This window comes from Papio anubis, chromosome 14, assembly GCF_008728515.1.
Source record: "Papio anubis isolate 15944 chromosome 14, Panubis1.0, whole genome shotgun sequence".
NCBI classification, from domain to species: Eukaryota; Metazoa; Chordata; class Mammalia; order Primates; family Cercopithecidae; genus Papio; species Papio anubis.
In genome coordinates this window covers 101,754,175-101,770,089 of record NC_044989.1, presented here as the reverse complement: position 1 = coordinate 101,770,089, position 15,915 = coordinate 101,754,175, and the positions used below count along the sequence as shown (strand labels likewise).

Below are 15,915 nucleotides of genomic sequence, written 5' to 3'. Positions count from 1 at the left end.
GGCGCCAGCACAGGCGGATGGTACAAACGGCCCCTCATTCCTTTGGAAATCTGTCTGCACTGAGCCCCTAAGAGACCAGGACCCTGACAACACAGAGCATCTGTAAGGCTCTCTGACCCTCAGAAAAAGGCTCCTCCCTCCGTCCTCTTCCTCCCATCCTGTTCTAGACAGAAGCACCTAAGCCAGCCCACTGACAACCACAGAGCAGCTTGGGGACTGGGGTTGTAGAGGGTGAGACGTGGGCCTTCTCTTGTAAGGTGGGGGCTGTCAGGCTGCAGGAGCCCCTGGGAGATGTCCTAAGTGGGCCAAGAGGACTCTGAGGCAGAGGAGGACTCGAGCTAGAATCAGAGGGATGATAAGTCAAATAAATGACACAGAAGTGGTCCTAGTGGGAGCTGAGGGAGAAGAGCAGGAAAAGGGAGAGTGGGGGGAGGGGGGAAAAGGGGAAGGCCAAAGAGGGTCTGCAAATCCAGCCAGACCAAGAAGTTCAGAACCAGACAAGCCATGGGGGACCAGGGTTCCCTGCTGAGGACACCTGCCTCTGGGCAGCCGCTATTCGTCTTTATAAACCAGCAGAAAGAGCCCGCCTCGTGGGAAACAGAGTTTCCATTTACTACACTGCTTTAATTCAGCTCTCCTCCAGCATCTCCAGCCAGTCGAAACAGACTGTAATTCGATTTAATGAAGCCCATCACTCTCCATCCACCGTCCCCGACAAAAAATAGCTGAATACACTTTTTTTCACCCCCCCATTTCCAACTTCGGGATGTATCGCTTCTGTTTTGAGATTTCAGGATCTATCACCTTTTTTCCTTTCCGCTTCCCTCCCTCTGTTCCCTCTGTGGGCAGCTCCTCAGTCACTCTGCCCTCTTGGACTCTGCGGCTATGATGTAGGGATCCCTGGCCCAGGGCCTGCCCTGCGTCCTGTGAGGGCTGAGCCGGGTGACTCCCACGCCTGGCAACTCCAACCAGCCCAGTCAACCGGGGGTAACAATGCACCCTGACCCTTCCTGCTCCCAGGGGAGCTACAAGCAGCTCCGCACTGGGGCCGTAAGTCCTGCTGGAGTGGCCACACATGGCGATCGTGACTAACTGGCAACCTGAGGCTCACCCAGCTCGTGACCCCAAGGGCACCGTTCTGCAGCCATTATCTGGGAAGGGGAGGGGAGGGGAGGGGAGGGGAGGAAGGACCAACCAGAGAGAGCCAGGGAGCAAGCGTGAAGAGACTGTTTTCCTCAGCTTCCAAACCTGGGCTCTCCTGGCAGGGCTTCGAGAAGACTGAGTCATTACCTGTTTATACCCGCAGGCCCACGTCTCCATGACAAACGCTACAAACGAGAACTGGCCAGGAGTTGGGAGGCAAGGTACATGCCTTTCACTTTTTGACAAAGCTGCTGAACCTGCAGTCAACCGTTTGGCCCAGAAGCCTGCAGCCCCACCACAGGGCCAACCCCACGCACCTGCGGGAACCCTGGCAGCTCGGTGCTGGCCAACACCAGGCCCTTTTTAGCCTTTCCTCTCCCCTCTTCTTTCGATACTTCCCAGGGCAGAAGGACAGACGGGGAATGTCTTGGAGAATCTCCCTGAATTCTGGAATGTAAATGAAGGCTGCCAACTGATAGCTTTTCTCCAAAACCGGTTCTCGTACCACAAGGGATTTGGTGCTACAGACCTTCAATGTATTCTTGCCTCCCTTCTACCCAAAACCAAAACCACCACACCGGGAAGTGGAGCTGTACTGGGATATCAGTAGATTTGTGAGGGATCACCCAAAATCCCAGCACCATGGGGCTGGCCAGAGGAGCTGCTAGCAGGCCTCCGACTCCTGCAACTACACGGCTGCACTCACACGCCCCGCACACACAGGGAGATGGGGAGGAGCTTTACATGGCGCTCCTGTGAGCCCTCTAGCAACTCATGCAACCCAGGCTTGTTGCTTTGGGGCTTCCTGCAACTGTGACTTTTCCATTTTTAAGATATCTTTGTAAGCTGCACTAAAAGAACTCAGATACCAACGACTGCAGAGGCATTTGAAGAAATACAGGAGGGCATGGCACCTACTGTACTGGACTGTCTTGCTTTTAAAACAGGTGCTCCTAAGATGGAGCCAGAGAGACCATCACGGGGCCTGGGGCTGAGAGGTACAGAGTCCGAACCCCAAAGGACACGGCCCCAAGCGTGTCCTTTCACAGGGGGCAACAAGCACCCCCTCACCCTCCATCTCAGATTATCAGAGGTGACACAAAACCATGGGAAATTCCTTGGAATCTTAACCTAAAAAATCAAGAGCACTTGTGTTTGATTTTACCTCACTCATGACTACACGTGATCTGTTTAAAACAAATGGACACAGCACGAAGGGGCTTTGAATTCTTTCAGAACACATCAAACCCTCAGCATGCCGCCATGACAGGCCACGAATGAAGGGACACTCTCTACCCCACACATTGAGAAAAGTCAGAGGACAGTGTATGGATTTAAAGAATAATCAGTCTTTTAAAAAAAAACCACTTTCTTTATATTATTACTGGACACTAACTTTAGAGCTTTGAAGGAACTTAGCAGCATATCATCCAGGCCAAGTATGGAAAGACTAAAGCTCAGAAAAATCACGTTTTAATATCAGTATTGGTCTTTTTGCAACTTATTTCACTCAACATAATGTCCTCAAGGTTCATCCATGTGGTAGCGTGTGTCAGGATTTCCTTCAAGGCTGAGTAATATTCCCTTGTGCAGTTCACATTTTGCTGATGGCTTCATCTCTTGCTAGACACTTAGGCTGCTTCTACCTTTTGGTGATTGTGAATAATGCTGCTGCAAACATGGGCATACAAAGAGCTCCGAGCCCCTGCTTTCAGTTCTTTAGTGTACATACCCAGAAGTGGAATTGCTAGACACTAAGATCATTCTACTTTTAATTACTTTTGCACCAAGATAATAAAAAATAACTAGTGTTTCTTTAAAAATTCAAAATAAAAACTTTGGATACTAAAGTTGAACTTCCTTAAAGCAACAAACAATTCAAACAACTACCTCACAAGTCTCTAGGATTAGTATCAATTTGTGGCAAATAAACCATGTAGCATACTGACTGACACTATTAGAGACGTGTATTTCTGATGACAAAGTGGCACCAAAAATAGGTCCAGCTGCCCTGAAAATGTTTTCTACAAAGTAATTTCCTGTGAAAAGACAAAATGTCAGCTGGGCACAGTGGCTCACACCTGTAATCCCGGCACTTTGGAAGGCCAAGGCAGACGGATCATGAGGTCAGGAGTTCGAGACAAGCCTGGCCAACACGTTTAAAACCCTGCCTCTACTAAAAATACAAAAATTAGTCGGGCATGGTGGTGGGCACCTGTAATCCCAGCTACTCAGGAGGCTGAGGCAGGAGAATCATTTGAACCTGGGAGGCAGAGGTTGCAGTGAGCCGAGATAGCACCATTGTACTCCAGCCTGGGCGAAAGAGAGAGACTCCATCTCAAAAAAAATAAAAAAAGAAAGAAAAAGAAAAGACAAAATGTCTTAATGTTCACTAGCAAAGCACAGTGCTCCACAGATTTCTATTAAGCAGCTACCCATACTACATTTTTTTTTTTTCAGACTGAGTCTGGCTCTGTCCCCCAGGCTGGAGTGTAGTGGCGCGATCTAGGTTCACTGCAAGCTCCGCCTCCCGGAGTTCGCCATTCTCCCCTGCCTCCCAGCCTCCACAGCCTTTTGAGACTACTGGTAGCCATCACGCCAGGCCAATTTTTGTATTTTTAGTAAAAGATGGAGTTTCACTGTGTTAGCCAGGATGTGATCTCGGCCTGCGTGATCCACCCACCTCAGCCTCCCAAAGTGCTGGGACTACAGGCATGAACTGCGGCATGCGGCCCTACCCACACTACATTTTTTTTTTTTTTTTTTTTTGAGGCGGGTCTGGCTCTGTCACCCAGGCTGGAGTGCAGTGGCGGATCTCAGTTCGCTGCAAGCTCCGCCTCGGGTTCCCGCCATTCTCCTGCCTCAGCCTCCTGAGTAGCTGGGACTACAGGCGCCGTCACCTCGCCCGGCTAGTTTTTTTTTTTTTGTATTTTTAGTAGAGCCGGGGTTTCACCGTGTTAGCCAGGATGGTCGATCTCCTGACCTCGTGATCCCACCACGTCTCGGCCTCCCAAGTTACAGGCTTGAGCCACAGCGCCCGGCCTTTTTTTTGAGACCCGAGTCACCGGCTCTGTCGCCCAGGCTGGAGTGCAGTGGCCAGATCTCCAGCTCACTGCAAGCTCCGCTACTCCCGGGTTCCCGCCATTCTCCGGCCTCAGCCTCCCGAGTAGCTGGGACCACAGGCGCCGCCACCTCGCCTGGCTAATTTTTTGTGTTTTTAGTAGAGACGGGGTTTCGCCGTGTTAGCCAGGATGGTCTCGATCTCCTGACCTTGTGATCCGCCCGTCTCGGCCTCCCAAAGTGCTGGGATTACAGGCTTGAGCCACCGCGCCCGGCCCCACACTACATTTCTAAAAGCATTCTTTATGAAAATCAATTTTGAAATAATATCTGAAAACTCGAAGTCCACTGCGTAAATGAGTAATCATTTCTGTCATGTCTCTGTCGAGATGAACGACACAGGAAAATCTGGATTAAGCCACGAGGGAAATTTAAATCTAACATAACCAAGGCTAACAAAAGCACGTGCACAGAAGGGCTGGGCACTGCTCGTGGGTTCCCTGTGCAGGTGGGAGACACTACAACGGACGCTCTCACCTCTTGGTGATCTGACTCGGCTCCTGCAGATCCGGGTCGAGGTCAAAGACCTCATTATCCAGCAGCCTTCGCAGCGTCACATCGGCCAGCTGCTCCATGACCTTAAACACCTCATCCAGGTTCAGGAACATGGAGAAGTCACGCTCCTTATTCTGCGTGGTGATTCGGATGGTATCCGTCAGAAAGACATTGGACGTTCTTTCTAATTTCTGGATATCAACCCATGGAACTACAAGTTTAACTGTAAGAGAAAAGGGTGAAACACATATTATACCACGAAATTGGAGCCAAACTTGAGTGTGTCAGCAAGCAACTATCTAAAGCTCTCCTTAGGCCAATGTGTAAATGCCTTTTAAAAAATTTTTTTAAGTTCAGGGATACACGTGCAGGTTTGTAATATAGGTAAACTCATGTCATGGGGATTTGTTGTACAGATTATTTCATCACCCAGGTGTGAAGCCTGGTGCCCATTAGTTATTTTTTCTCATCTTCTCCCTCCTCTCACCCTCCACCCTCAAGTAGGTGCCTGTGTCAGTTCTTTCCCTCTACGTGTCCATGGGTTCTCAACATTTAGCTCCCACTTATAAGTGGGAACATGCGGTATGTGGTTTTCTGTTCCTGCGTTAGTTTTCTTTTTTTTTTTTTTTTTTTTTTTTGAGACGGGGTCTCGCTCTGTCACCCAGGCTGGAGTGCAGTGGCCGGATCTCAGCTCACTGCAAGCTCTGCCTCCCAGGTTCACGCCATTCTCCTGCCTCAGCCTCCCGAGTAGCTGGGACTACAGGCGCCCGCCACCTCGCCGGGCTAGTTTTTTGTATTTTTTTAGTAGAGACGGGGTTTCACCGGGTTCGCCAGGATGGTCTCGATCTCCTGACCTTGTGATCCGCCCGTCTCGGCCTCCCAAAGTGCTGGGATTACAGGCTTGAGCCACCGCGCCCGGCCCCTGCGTTAGTTTTCTAAGCATAATGGCCTCCAGCTCCATCCATGTTCCTGCAAAGGATGTGATCTCATTCTTTTTTATGGCTGCATAGTATTCCATGGTGTATATGTACCACAATTTCTTTATCTAGTCTACCAATGATGGACATTTAGGTTGGTTCCATGTCTTTGCTATTGTGAATAGTGCTGCAATGAACATATGCATGCATGTGTCTTTATGGTTGAGCGATTTATATTCCTTTGGATATACACCTAGTAATAATGCTGGACTGAATGGTAGTTCTATTTTTAGTTCTTTGAAGAATCACCACACTGCTTTCCACAATGGTTGAGCTAATTTACACCAGCAATACCATTCTGGACATGGGAACAGGCAAAGATTATATGATGAAGACGCCAAAAAGCAATTGCGACAGAAGCAGAAATTGACAAATGGGATCTAATTACATGAAAGAGCTTCTGCACAGCAAAAGAAACTATCAACAGAGTAAACAGAGAACCTACAGAATAGGGGAAATTTTTTGCAAACTATGCATCTCACAAGGTCTAATATCCTTGTGAGATAGCAACTATCAGGAACTTAAATTTACAAGAAAAAAACAGACCACCCCATTAAAAAGTGGGCAAAGGACACAGACACTTTTCAAAAGAAGACATACATGCGGCCAACAAGCATATGGGAAAAAAAGCTCAACATCACTGATCATCAGAGAAATGCAAATCAAAACCATAATGAGATGCTACCTCATACCAGCCAGAATGGCTATTATTAAAAAGTCAAAAAATAACAGATGCTGGGGAGGTTGTGGAGAAAAGGAAACGCTTATACACTGCTGGTGTAAATACCTTTAAACCAGAGCAGGAAAGAAGAGCACAGACCACCTGACAGCTGTTGGTCAAAACCCAACTCGTGTTCTAATGGTTTTCTTAAAGATTTAAGTAAAACTTCCCAAGCTGAAGGCTGCCGCATGTTTCAAAGGAACACTATTCTGAAAAACCAAGTTAACAACGTTTACCCTTCTCAAGAATATTTAAACTTCAATAGTTATGCAAAAGTTTCTGAATCTACATAAATTCCTTCAAAAACAGCATTCACAGTGTAAGCCATGGGAAAAAGAGGTGTGTAAATGAGGATCATTCATGATCTCGCTGAGAGAAATGGACGTTAACGTTTAGCCTGTTGTCAATAACAGTTGTGAGAGTCTTAGAAGACAGAGTATAAGCAGTTTTTATGAAACTTTAAAAAAGTAACATAGTACAAACGGTACATTTTAGAAACACCTGGTCTAGTCTCAGAAATGTTTCTAACGGCGGTAGCCAGGGCTGGCAATACAGAGTCAGCAAAGAGAACAGAAAGTCTAAACATCTGGCAGCCTGCTGTCATCAGAGAGGCATGCACAACACCTGAAAATCAGAAATGTCACCACATATGAGGGATCATTTATTTTTCCTAAATCTTTGTTTGTTTGTTTGTTTGAGGCGGAGTCTTGCTTTGTCACCCAGGCTGGCGTGCACTGGTGCGATCTCGGCTCACTGCAACCTCCGCCTCTGGGGTTCAAGCGATTCTTGTGCCTCAGCCTCCCAAGTAACTGGGACTGCATGCACCACCATGGCTGGCTAATTTTTGTATTTTTAGTAGAGGCGGGGTTTTCCACCGTGCCCCATTTTTTCCAAATCGTACCCTCCTAACACAAAAAGGTTTAGTGACAATCACTAATAAGTGTCAGAAAACAATTCATTTTCCTTTTCAAATAGAGAATGACGTTCTTATTTTTACCATTTCTTTCCGTTTATCTTGCCATACCACTTTCAGCGCTTTAATAATTTTAAAGGCCATTATTTCTGCATCAGGCTTGACAATAAACTTCTCCAGCTACTTCTACCAGGTTTCATAAAAGCTCTTTTATACACAGGTATATATGCTCCACCTATGCCACCAACTTTCATTCACTAAGCATCTCCTTTGTGGAGAGCCCACCCTGCACTGAAGGAGCTTGTTCACAAAGAGAAAACAGACGTGCATATGAGTAAGCGACCACTGACTTGCTGGGACTGAGCATAAAAATGCAAATACAGTACAAACAATATGGGGACCAGGGAAGGCTTTCTGGAGGTGACAAAATCCGAACTGAATTTTGAAGGATGAAGGATGAATAGGAGTTTCCAACAGGCTAAGTACAGAGAAAGGAAAGAAAGCCAGGTGGACTCTGAAAAGCATTTCAAAGAGAAGGAAGACAGGGTGGCTAAGGTTAGGTCAGGGCACACCCCGAGGGTGCGGAAGGGCTGTGCGGATAGGGTGTGTATCCTAGAGCATCAGAACCAAGGCTGGCGAGCTGGGAACGGAATGCCACGTGCCAGAAGCCAGCCACAGCAGACCCCCCAAGAGAAGCTCCTCTCACTGGTTCAACTTGAAATATAAATCAAGAAAGAAACCAAAATTACACACTTACGTATGCAGCTTCCATACTACCCGACATGAGCACTTACAACAGTATCTGGTTCTGGAAGAAGTTTCCGTGGGAATGACTTTTTAAACATTCAATATACAACTGACACTTGTGGCTTCGCTTTTTCACCTGCGAATCCCATTGCCTAGGACAGCTCCTGCCACTGGATAAATACGTGAGCCGTCAATCAGTGCATGAATCTCAAGGAGACAGTGAAGAATTCCCCTTCTGGAAGCGACTGCATATCCAGCCAGTCTTCCAAGGGGCAGTCCTGACCTTCAGCGCCAGGAATTTTTTTAATGGCCTGCTTTGTTAAAAAGCAGGAATATGGCCGGGCGCAGTGGCTCACGCCTGTAATCCCTGCACTTTGGGAGGCCGAGGTGGGCGGATCACGAGGTCAGGAGATCGAGACCATCCTGGCTAACACGGTGAAACACCGTCTCTACTAAAAATACAAAAAATTAGCCGGGCGCGGTGGTGGGCGCCTGTAGTCCCAGCTACTCGGGAGGCTGAGGCAGGACAATGGTGTGAACCTGGGAGGCAGAGCTTGTAGTGAGCCGAGATGGCGCCACTGCACTCCAGCCTGGGCGACAGAGTGAGACTCCGCCTCAAAAAAAAAAAAAAAAAAAAAAAGCAGGAATATGTTCTACACTTTGAGAAATATTAAGCCATCAGTGATAACACTGTTTTCTAAACTTACAGAAGTAAAAACCCCTTAGTGGCTATATAAAGTGAACTATACAGAATGTTTCTTAAGGCAGTAGAAAAAGTGAATTCTCCAGATGTAATCCCCTGCTAGTAGTAGCATATATAAGTAATCAAGTGTCACCCGGTGTCATCTCCACCATTTATTTAAATCTGTCCAACTCTTCCTGTTAACGGCCCTTCCTGGGAGCAGCGCTGAGTCCCGAGGGCCAACTTTATCTGGGAAGAGCCTGCCAGGCCTCACTTACGTTCCTTGCCCAGGAAGAAGGAGTAGAAGCAGAGGTGGTTGATGCTGAGGTACAGCCAGCCCTGGCGGGGCACCCTGCCCTTCCAACAGCAGCAGGAGTAGTAGGTGACCAGCTTCTCTGCCTCGGGGAAGTTGAACCTGGCCTCAAACTTCACCAGGGCTTCTCGGAATTTCTCGGGTTCTTCCTCCTGCTCGGCGAGCCTGCTGCTGGTCTCCTCGGCTATCAGAGCCTGACACACAGAGATGACAGTCCCTGCTCAGTGAGCCGGCAATGGGAAGGCAGGGGCTGCAAGGGATCTGAAGCAGGAGGGACTGAGACGCACAGGCCCCCGAGAAGCATGCGCTGCTTCAGTGACAGACACACCTGACGAGGAGACTGGCTCAGCCGTGTCATCCATCAGCCACCCAGACACACGGCTGCAGCAGAAAAAAAAGGAATGGCAGTCGGGGTCAGAAAACCCAAGAACCAGTCTCTCACTCGGCCACTTACCGATCATGAGGCTCTGGGTGAAGCATCTGACTTCTAAGCCCAGTTCTCAAACAAATGATCAATTTTTTTTTTCCCCCTTTTTGGAGATTTTTGCTTTTGTTGCCCAGGCTGGGGTGCAATGGCGCAATCTCAACTCACCACAACTTCCGCCTCCTGGGTTCAAGCGATTCTCCTGCCTCAGTCTCCCGAGTAGCTGGGATTACAGACATGTGCCACCACGCCCGGCTAATTTTGTATTTTTAGTAGAGATAGAGCTTCTCTCCATGTTGGTCAGGCTGGTCTCGAACTCCCAACCTCAAGTGATCCACCCGCCTCAGCCTCCCAAAGTGCTGGGATTACAGGTGTGAGCCACTGCACCCTGCCGCAAACATTATTTTCTAAATTTTCCCTAAAGGCATATGAGGATAAAAGGACTGCCTCAGGCCCGTGAACTCGGCATCAATCCCAAAGAACTACCCAACTTTGAGATAAAAGTTAGTCCTATGAGCATGCAGGTGCGGTGGTTCACACCTGTAATCCCAGCACTTTGGGGAACTGAGGTGAGCAGATGATTTTAGGCCAGGAGTTCGAGACTGGTCAACATGGTGAAATCCCATCTCTACTAAAAACACAAGAATTAGTCAGGTGTGGTGATGCGCACCTGTAATCCCAGCTACATGGGAGGCTGAGGCACAAGAATCGCTTGAACCCCGGAGGCAAAGGTTGTAGTGAGCCGAGATTGTGCCATTGCACTCCAACCTGGATGACAGAGTGAAACCTTGCCTCAAAAAAAAAAAAAAAAAGTTAGTCTTTTGAGAAAAACTCATGAAGATCTTCCTCATTAGGTTCAAAAATGTTGGTATTTAAGGCTACTACCGGCCTGACCGTGTGGCTCACTCTGCAGTCTTAAATGGATATTGGCCAAGGTTCCCAAGGTCATAAATAACCTCCAAAGCACTTGGGTTTATGGGAAAACAAGGCATCTAAATCTACAATTTTTTTGCCAAAATTGAGTAACAATTAGTGTCCTTCATAATCTGGGGTGGTGGTAGAAGGGCCTAGAATTCACGCTTGTGGCCTATTTGTTCCTAATTGACAACTCATTGCTACCATCAGAAATCTGATTTCCCATCCCTGGGAGCTTGCTGCAAAATCCTTCCCTGAGAATATCTTATTGTTACCTTCACATGAGCAGCTGTTTAGGAACTCCTGGGCCCCAAGCCTCACATACACTACCTGATTGTAAAAATACATTTGGGATTCAAATTCCAGCTACTCAGGAGGCTGAGGCAGGAGAATCATGTAAGCCCAAAAGTTTGAGGCTACAGCGCACTATGACGGCACTTGTGAGCAACCACTGCACTCCAGCCTGGGCAACACAGCAAGACTCCATCTCTAAAAATACATATATTCACACACACACACTTCTATCATTTATCTTTATTAACATTTCCCCTTTTTTTTAGGTAGGTAGGTATGTCTCATGAAAAGCGATGTCCCTCAAGACAAGGCTACTTTTTGGGTATTTTTGTCAAACCCTGCACTATTATATAAGCTATTTTCCAACTGAAACCTGAGCATTGACGTTAACATAACAATGTAATTTAAAATTATTATTTATTTTTATTTATTTATTTATTCTGAGATGGAGTCTCGCTCTGTCGCCCCGGCTGGAGGGCAGTGGTGCGATCTTGGCTCACAGCAAGCTCCGCCTCCCGGGTTCATGCCATTCTCCTGCCTCAGCCTCCCGCGTAGCTGGGACTACAGGTGCCCGTCAGCACGTCCGGCTAATGGTTTTGTATTTTTAGTAGAGAGGGGGTTTCACCGTATTAGCCCGAATGGTCTTGATCTCCTGACCTTGTTGATCCGCCCGCCTCAGCCTCCCAAAGTGCAGGGATTACAGGCGTGAGCCACCATGCCTGGCCTAAAATTATTTTTAAAAGAAATCTGGAGGCTGATGAAATTTCAAGTGATTTTCATTTTCTTCATTATGTTTTTCTCTGTTTCCCACATTTTATTTAACAAGACATTATACATGAATGAAGTACTAGTTAAGAGAGATGAGTATTTTTGAAAAGCATATCTAATATATAATGAGTGCTGAGCTCTCCCCTTGCCCTGGAAGTGAGCATGGAGGGGTCTTTATGAAGGCTCCGGAGCAGACAGGCAGCAGGCACAGCTGCAGGGTGGGACCCAGGGGCTGCTGGTGCAGGCGTGAGGGTGGCCATGCTGACCCTTGCCTTCCTTGAAGTATGGCTTCTGGTTACAGGCACAGCTTGAAACAGGGATTTTTCAAAGTTTACTAGAGTCATCAAAGGTTCGGGATATGAGTAGGAAGGCCTCCATTCCCAGATCCTTAGGATTTGACCAGAGGAAAGGGAGATCAAATGTCACGCTGTGCTCCCAGGCTCAGGCCGGGCAGGCCCCTCACTCCCCAGCCCTGCCTCCTCAGGACTTACTTTTCAAAGCATTTTAGCTTCAAAGTGTCAGGGACCAGAATATATCACCCCAAAATATGCCACTTTGGCATAAGGATTATTTTGAGCTGAAGAAAACTGAGAAACAGCAAACACCAAAAAGGCTGTCTTCCCCCCCGCCCACCGACATCTGCCTCAAAACAGGACCTGTTTTTAAAGGTCCATTAGTCAAGGTGTGTCCTGCTCCTGTACCAGAAAGAGGACTTTGACTCTCAGTCACCAGAAACAGCTCTCGACCCTCCCAAGTCCAGAAACAGCCCTGAGAGGAACCTACGTAACCTCACTCAACTAATCCTTAGCTTCCATGCGCTTCCCACACAGTACGCTGCCCCAAAAGCCTAAAGGCCTCTTTTCTAGTCTTGTCGCCTTTCTACAAATGCACTGTTCTTCGCTGAGATGCTATGTGAGCCCAAGTGCTAACCACCCCTGTGAGTTACTCATCGCTGAGCTTCTGTTACACATATGCATGCTTTTGTGTTCAAATAAAGTCAGTTTGGCTGGGCATGGTGGCTCACATCTGTAATCCCAGCACTTTGGGGAGCCAAGGCAGGAGGATTGCTTGAGCCCAGGAGCTCGATACCAGCTTGGGCAACACAATGAGACCTCGTCTCTACAAAAAATAAAAACATTAGCCAGGTGTGGTGGTGTGTGCTTGCAGCCCCAGCTACATGGGAGGCTGAGGCAGGAGGATCACTTGAGCCTGGGAGGTCAAGGCTGATGTGAGCCACGATTGCACCACTGCACTCCAGCCTGAGTGACAGAGCAAGACCCTGTCTCAAAAGAACAACCAACAAAAATAAACTGTTTTTCTCTTGTTCATCTTTTGTCAGTGTAATTTCCAGGACCCCAGTCATGGTATCTAGGAGAGTCAAGGACAAGTTTTCTTTTTCTACAGAAACTGTTTTAAAATCACTGTAGCAAAAGTTAATTTTCTTCCTCCAAATTAAGAAGAGCAATACCTAAATCAAAGAACCACTACAACTTGCATTAGACCAAGACAGGTGGGGGTAAGTGTGAAAAATAGCTCTGAATGGGGCCTTTCTGTAGCTACCCAAGTGTGATATGACCCAGGGAAGTGAGCCACAGTTGGCTGGGCCAGGATGAGGGCTGACCCAAGCCCACCATGGCCCAGTCCACCCGCTAACCCCACTGGCCAGGTATAACTCCAAGAAGACATTGTCAAGCTGGCTGGACTTGGGATGCCCTCCCTTTCACCAGATCCCATAAGTATCCCCCAGTCCCCGAAGGAAAAGATTTTGTTCCTCCAAAATCAAAAATCTGCTTTGACACCCTTTACGAAAAGCCATGGCACTTGAGGTATTAGAAAGCCGAGCTTTTTGCAGAAAACAAAATCGAAGGGCTAGGAGGTTTTACCCTAAGGAAGGAAAAGTGTGTCACACACTAATGTGTTAAAGTATTTAATGAGAGAGTTAAATTTAGAATGAGAAACTATCTCTCCCAGGCCAATGGGGCTTTGAAAGCACTGATTACCCATCATGTTATTGCAGGGACGCCAGTTATATAAGACTGTAACTCACAGGAAGTATCACAGATACCTCCCAAAATACTCCTCTCTTGCCAACTCAAAACTTAATTGGCTTTCATTACATTTAATTTACATATTTTAAGAATAAACATCCACTTCTAGCAGGAGGAAAGTGGTAGATTCAACAGAATAGTGTGACGAGATGTCACAACTGCAAAAAAAAAAAAAAAAAGGTGATTTAGGAAGTCAAATAATGTGTTGCTCTGCAAAAACATAAATCTTAACATTATTTTTTTTTTCCGGCGATAAAAAAGGGCCTTCACTCCTGTAAAGGATAACAAAAACTAAGCCTGAGAATAAAGTCTTTTTTTTTTTTTTTTTTTTGAGACAGAGTCTCGCTCTGTCCCCCAGGCTGCAGTGCAGTGGCGCAATCTTGGCTCACTGCAAGCTCCACCTCCCGGGTTCACGCCATTCTCTTGCCTCAGCCTCCCGAGTAGCTGGGACTACAGGCGCCCACCACCACGCCCAACTAATTTTTTCGGATTTTTTAGTAGAGATGGGGTTTCACTGTGTTAGCCAGGATGGTCTCGATCTCCTGACCTCGTGATCCGTCCGCCTTGGCCTCCCAAAGTGCTGGGATTACAGGAGTGAGCCACAGCGCCCGGCCAAGTCTTTTTTTTAACATGTCACGTGTATTTTGCTAGACTGACTACAAAGTTAAGACAGGTGATAAATGAAACTTACGTGGCTTTATGTATTAAGCCAAAAAGTTCAGTTAGCAGAAAACACTGTTAGTATGCCATAGTGTTCGAAATGTCTTAAGGAAAAAAGATGGAAAGATGGGGAGAAACGTTAAACTCAAGGGACCTACCTTTACCTTCCCTTTGACAAAACTGGCAATGTCATCTTTATTATCAAAGACGGACAAGGTGTGAAGGAGATTTTGTTCCAGCCAGTCCCAGTGCTGGTTGATTTCCTCTAATGTTGCACCTGGATTCAAACAGAAAAAGATACAGAGCTTAAAAAATGCAATCGAAGTAATTCCTAGAACATGAACTCATTTTCTAAATATTGTGTATCCCCGTGTTGATGTTATTAAAACATCTGGGCTCTCATATACCCTGGGCCACAGTTTGCCAGATGAAATGGAAGGCACCCCCATTGGGGCTGTGGTGCCCCTCCCCGTCGCAGTGGGATGTGCAAGCATCACTCCCACTGCCACACAGATGGGCCAGGTGGCCAAGTGAGTTACTGCTGGGACGGTTCTCTGACCATCCTACCCACCCTACTAACGCACAGAACTCCGACCATCTCCACTCAAATGACAAAAACATTTCTAATTATTCAGCTACTCCAGCATGGAACAAGCCCAGAACAGCAGACCAATCCTGAGCGGCCTTGCAAAGTTCTCCCGTGAAAAGAAGAGTCGCTTCAAGAGGTGCCGAAGCCCAAGTCCATGGAGGAAAGAGCCTCTTGCCAGGGCTCTGCTGAAGGCCCCAGGGGCTGCCACTTGCACCCAACATTGCTGCAACACAACAAGCAAGGGCCTAGGAAATTTACAGCTTACAAATGTGTACTTTACAGCATTTACAGCAGTGGCTGTTAAAAACACACATAAAAAGAGGTCTGACAGTACATGTTAAAACAGAAACACAAAGGCATTAAATCATAGGCGTAAATTCATTTCTTTCAATGACAATATTTTTTAATCACCACATTATTAAAGCATTAAGCAAAAAGCTTAGTCATTTTAGTTGTCTGTATTTCCTCTCTATTCTCATCATCTCTACTGGACAACGGGCACTTTGACACAGGAACTGTTCCCAGCTCCTCATGGAGGGCCTGGCACACAGCAGATGCTCAACAAGGTCCACCGACTAGAAGCACACACGGTCCTGGACAACAAAAACACGTGGGCATCAGGTGTTTCTAGTGTAGGCAGGCTTCCAAAATGGGAAGCAGGAGATATTCCAACCTCGAAGAAATGAGACAAACAACAGAGCTGAATCATCTAGCCAGTGTGAGAGGGATATGGTGCCCAGAGCCACCCACCACTTACCCAAAAGCCAGATATGGACCAGGCACAGTGGCTCACGCCTGTAATCCCAGCACTTTGGGAGGCCGAGGTGAGTGGATCACTTGAGGACAGGAGTTTGAGACCAGCCTGGCCAACATGATGAAACCCCATCTCTACTAAAAATACAAAAATTAGCCAGGCGTGGTGGTAGGCCCCCCTAACCCCAGCTACTTGGGAGGCTAGGTCAGGAGAATCACTCGAACCTGGGAGGAGGAGGCTGCAGTGAGCCGAGACCACGCCACTACAATCCAGCCTGGGTAACAGAGCGAGACTCTGTCTCAAAAAGAATAAATAAATAAAAGCCAGGCATGCATTTTGCTCAGTCATCTTC

At 47.2% G+C, this 15,915-nt stretch overlaps 1 protein-coding gene across 6 annotated transcripts in view; it reads right to left on the bottom strand.

The window, feature by feature from the left end:
• The window catches only part of TBC1D8 (TBC1 domain family member 8), a 132,673-nt gene that overhangs the window by 37,388 nt on the left and 79,370 nt on the right, over nt 1–15,915 (bottom strand). For all 6 annotated transcript variants that reach the window (XR_002516792.2, XR_001894345.3, XM_003909037.4 and 3 more), the window contains 3 exons: nt 14,379–14,497; nt 9,077–9,305; nt 4,741–4,981 (listed from right to left, as the gene is read on the bottom strand). Coding sequence is in view for 4 of the 6 variants with exons in the window: in XM_003909037.4 (XP_003909086.1) it covers nt 4,741–4,981; nt 9,077–9,305; nt 14,379–14,497 (589 nt within the window). In the remaining 2 variants the exon portion in view is untranslated. The remainder of the gene's footprint in view (nt 1–4,740; nt 4,982–9,076; nt 9,306–14,378; nt 14,498–15,915) is intronic.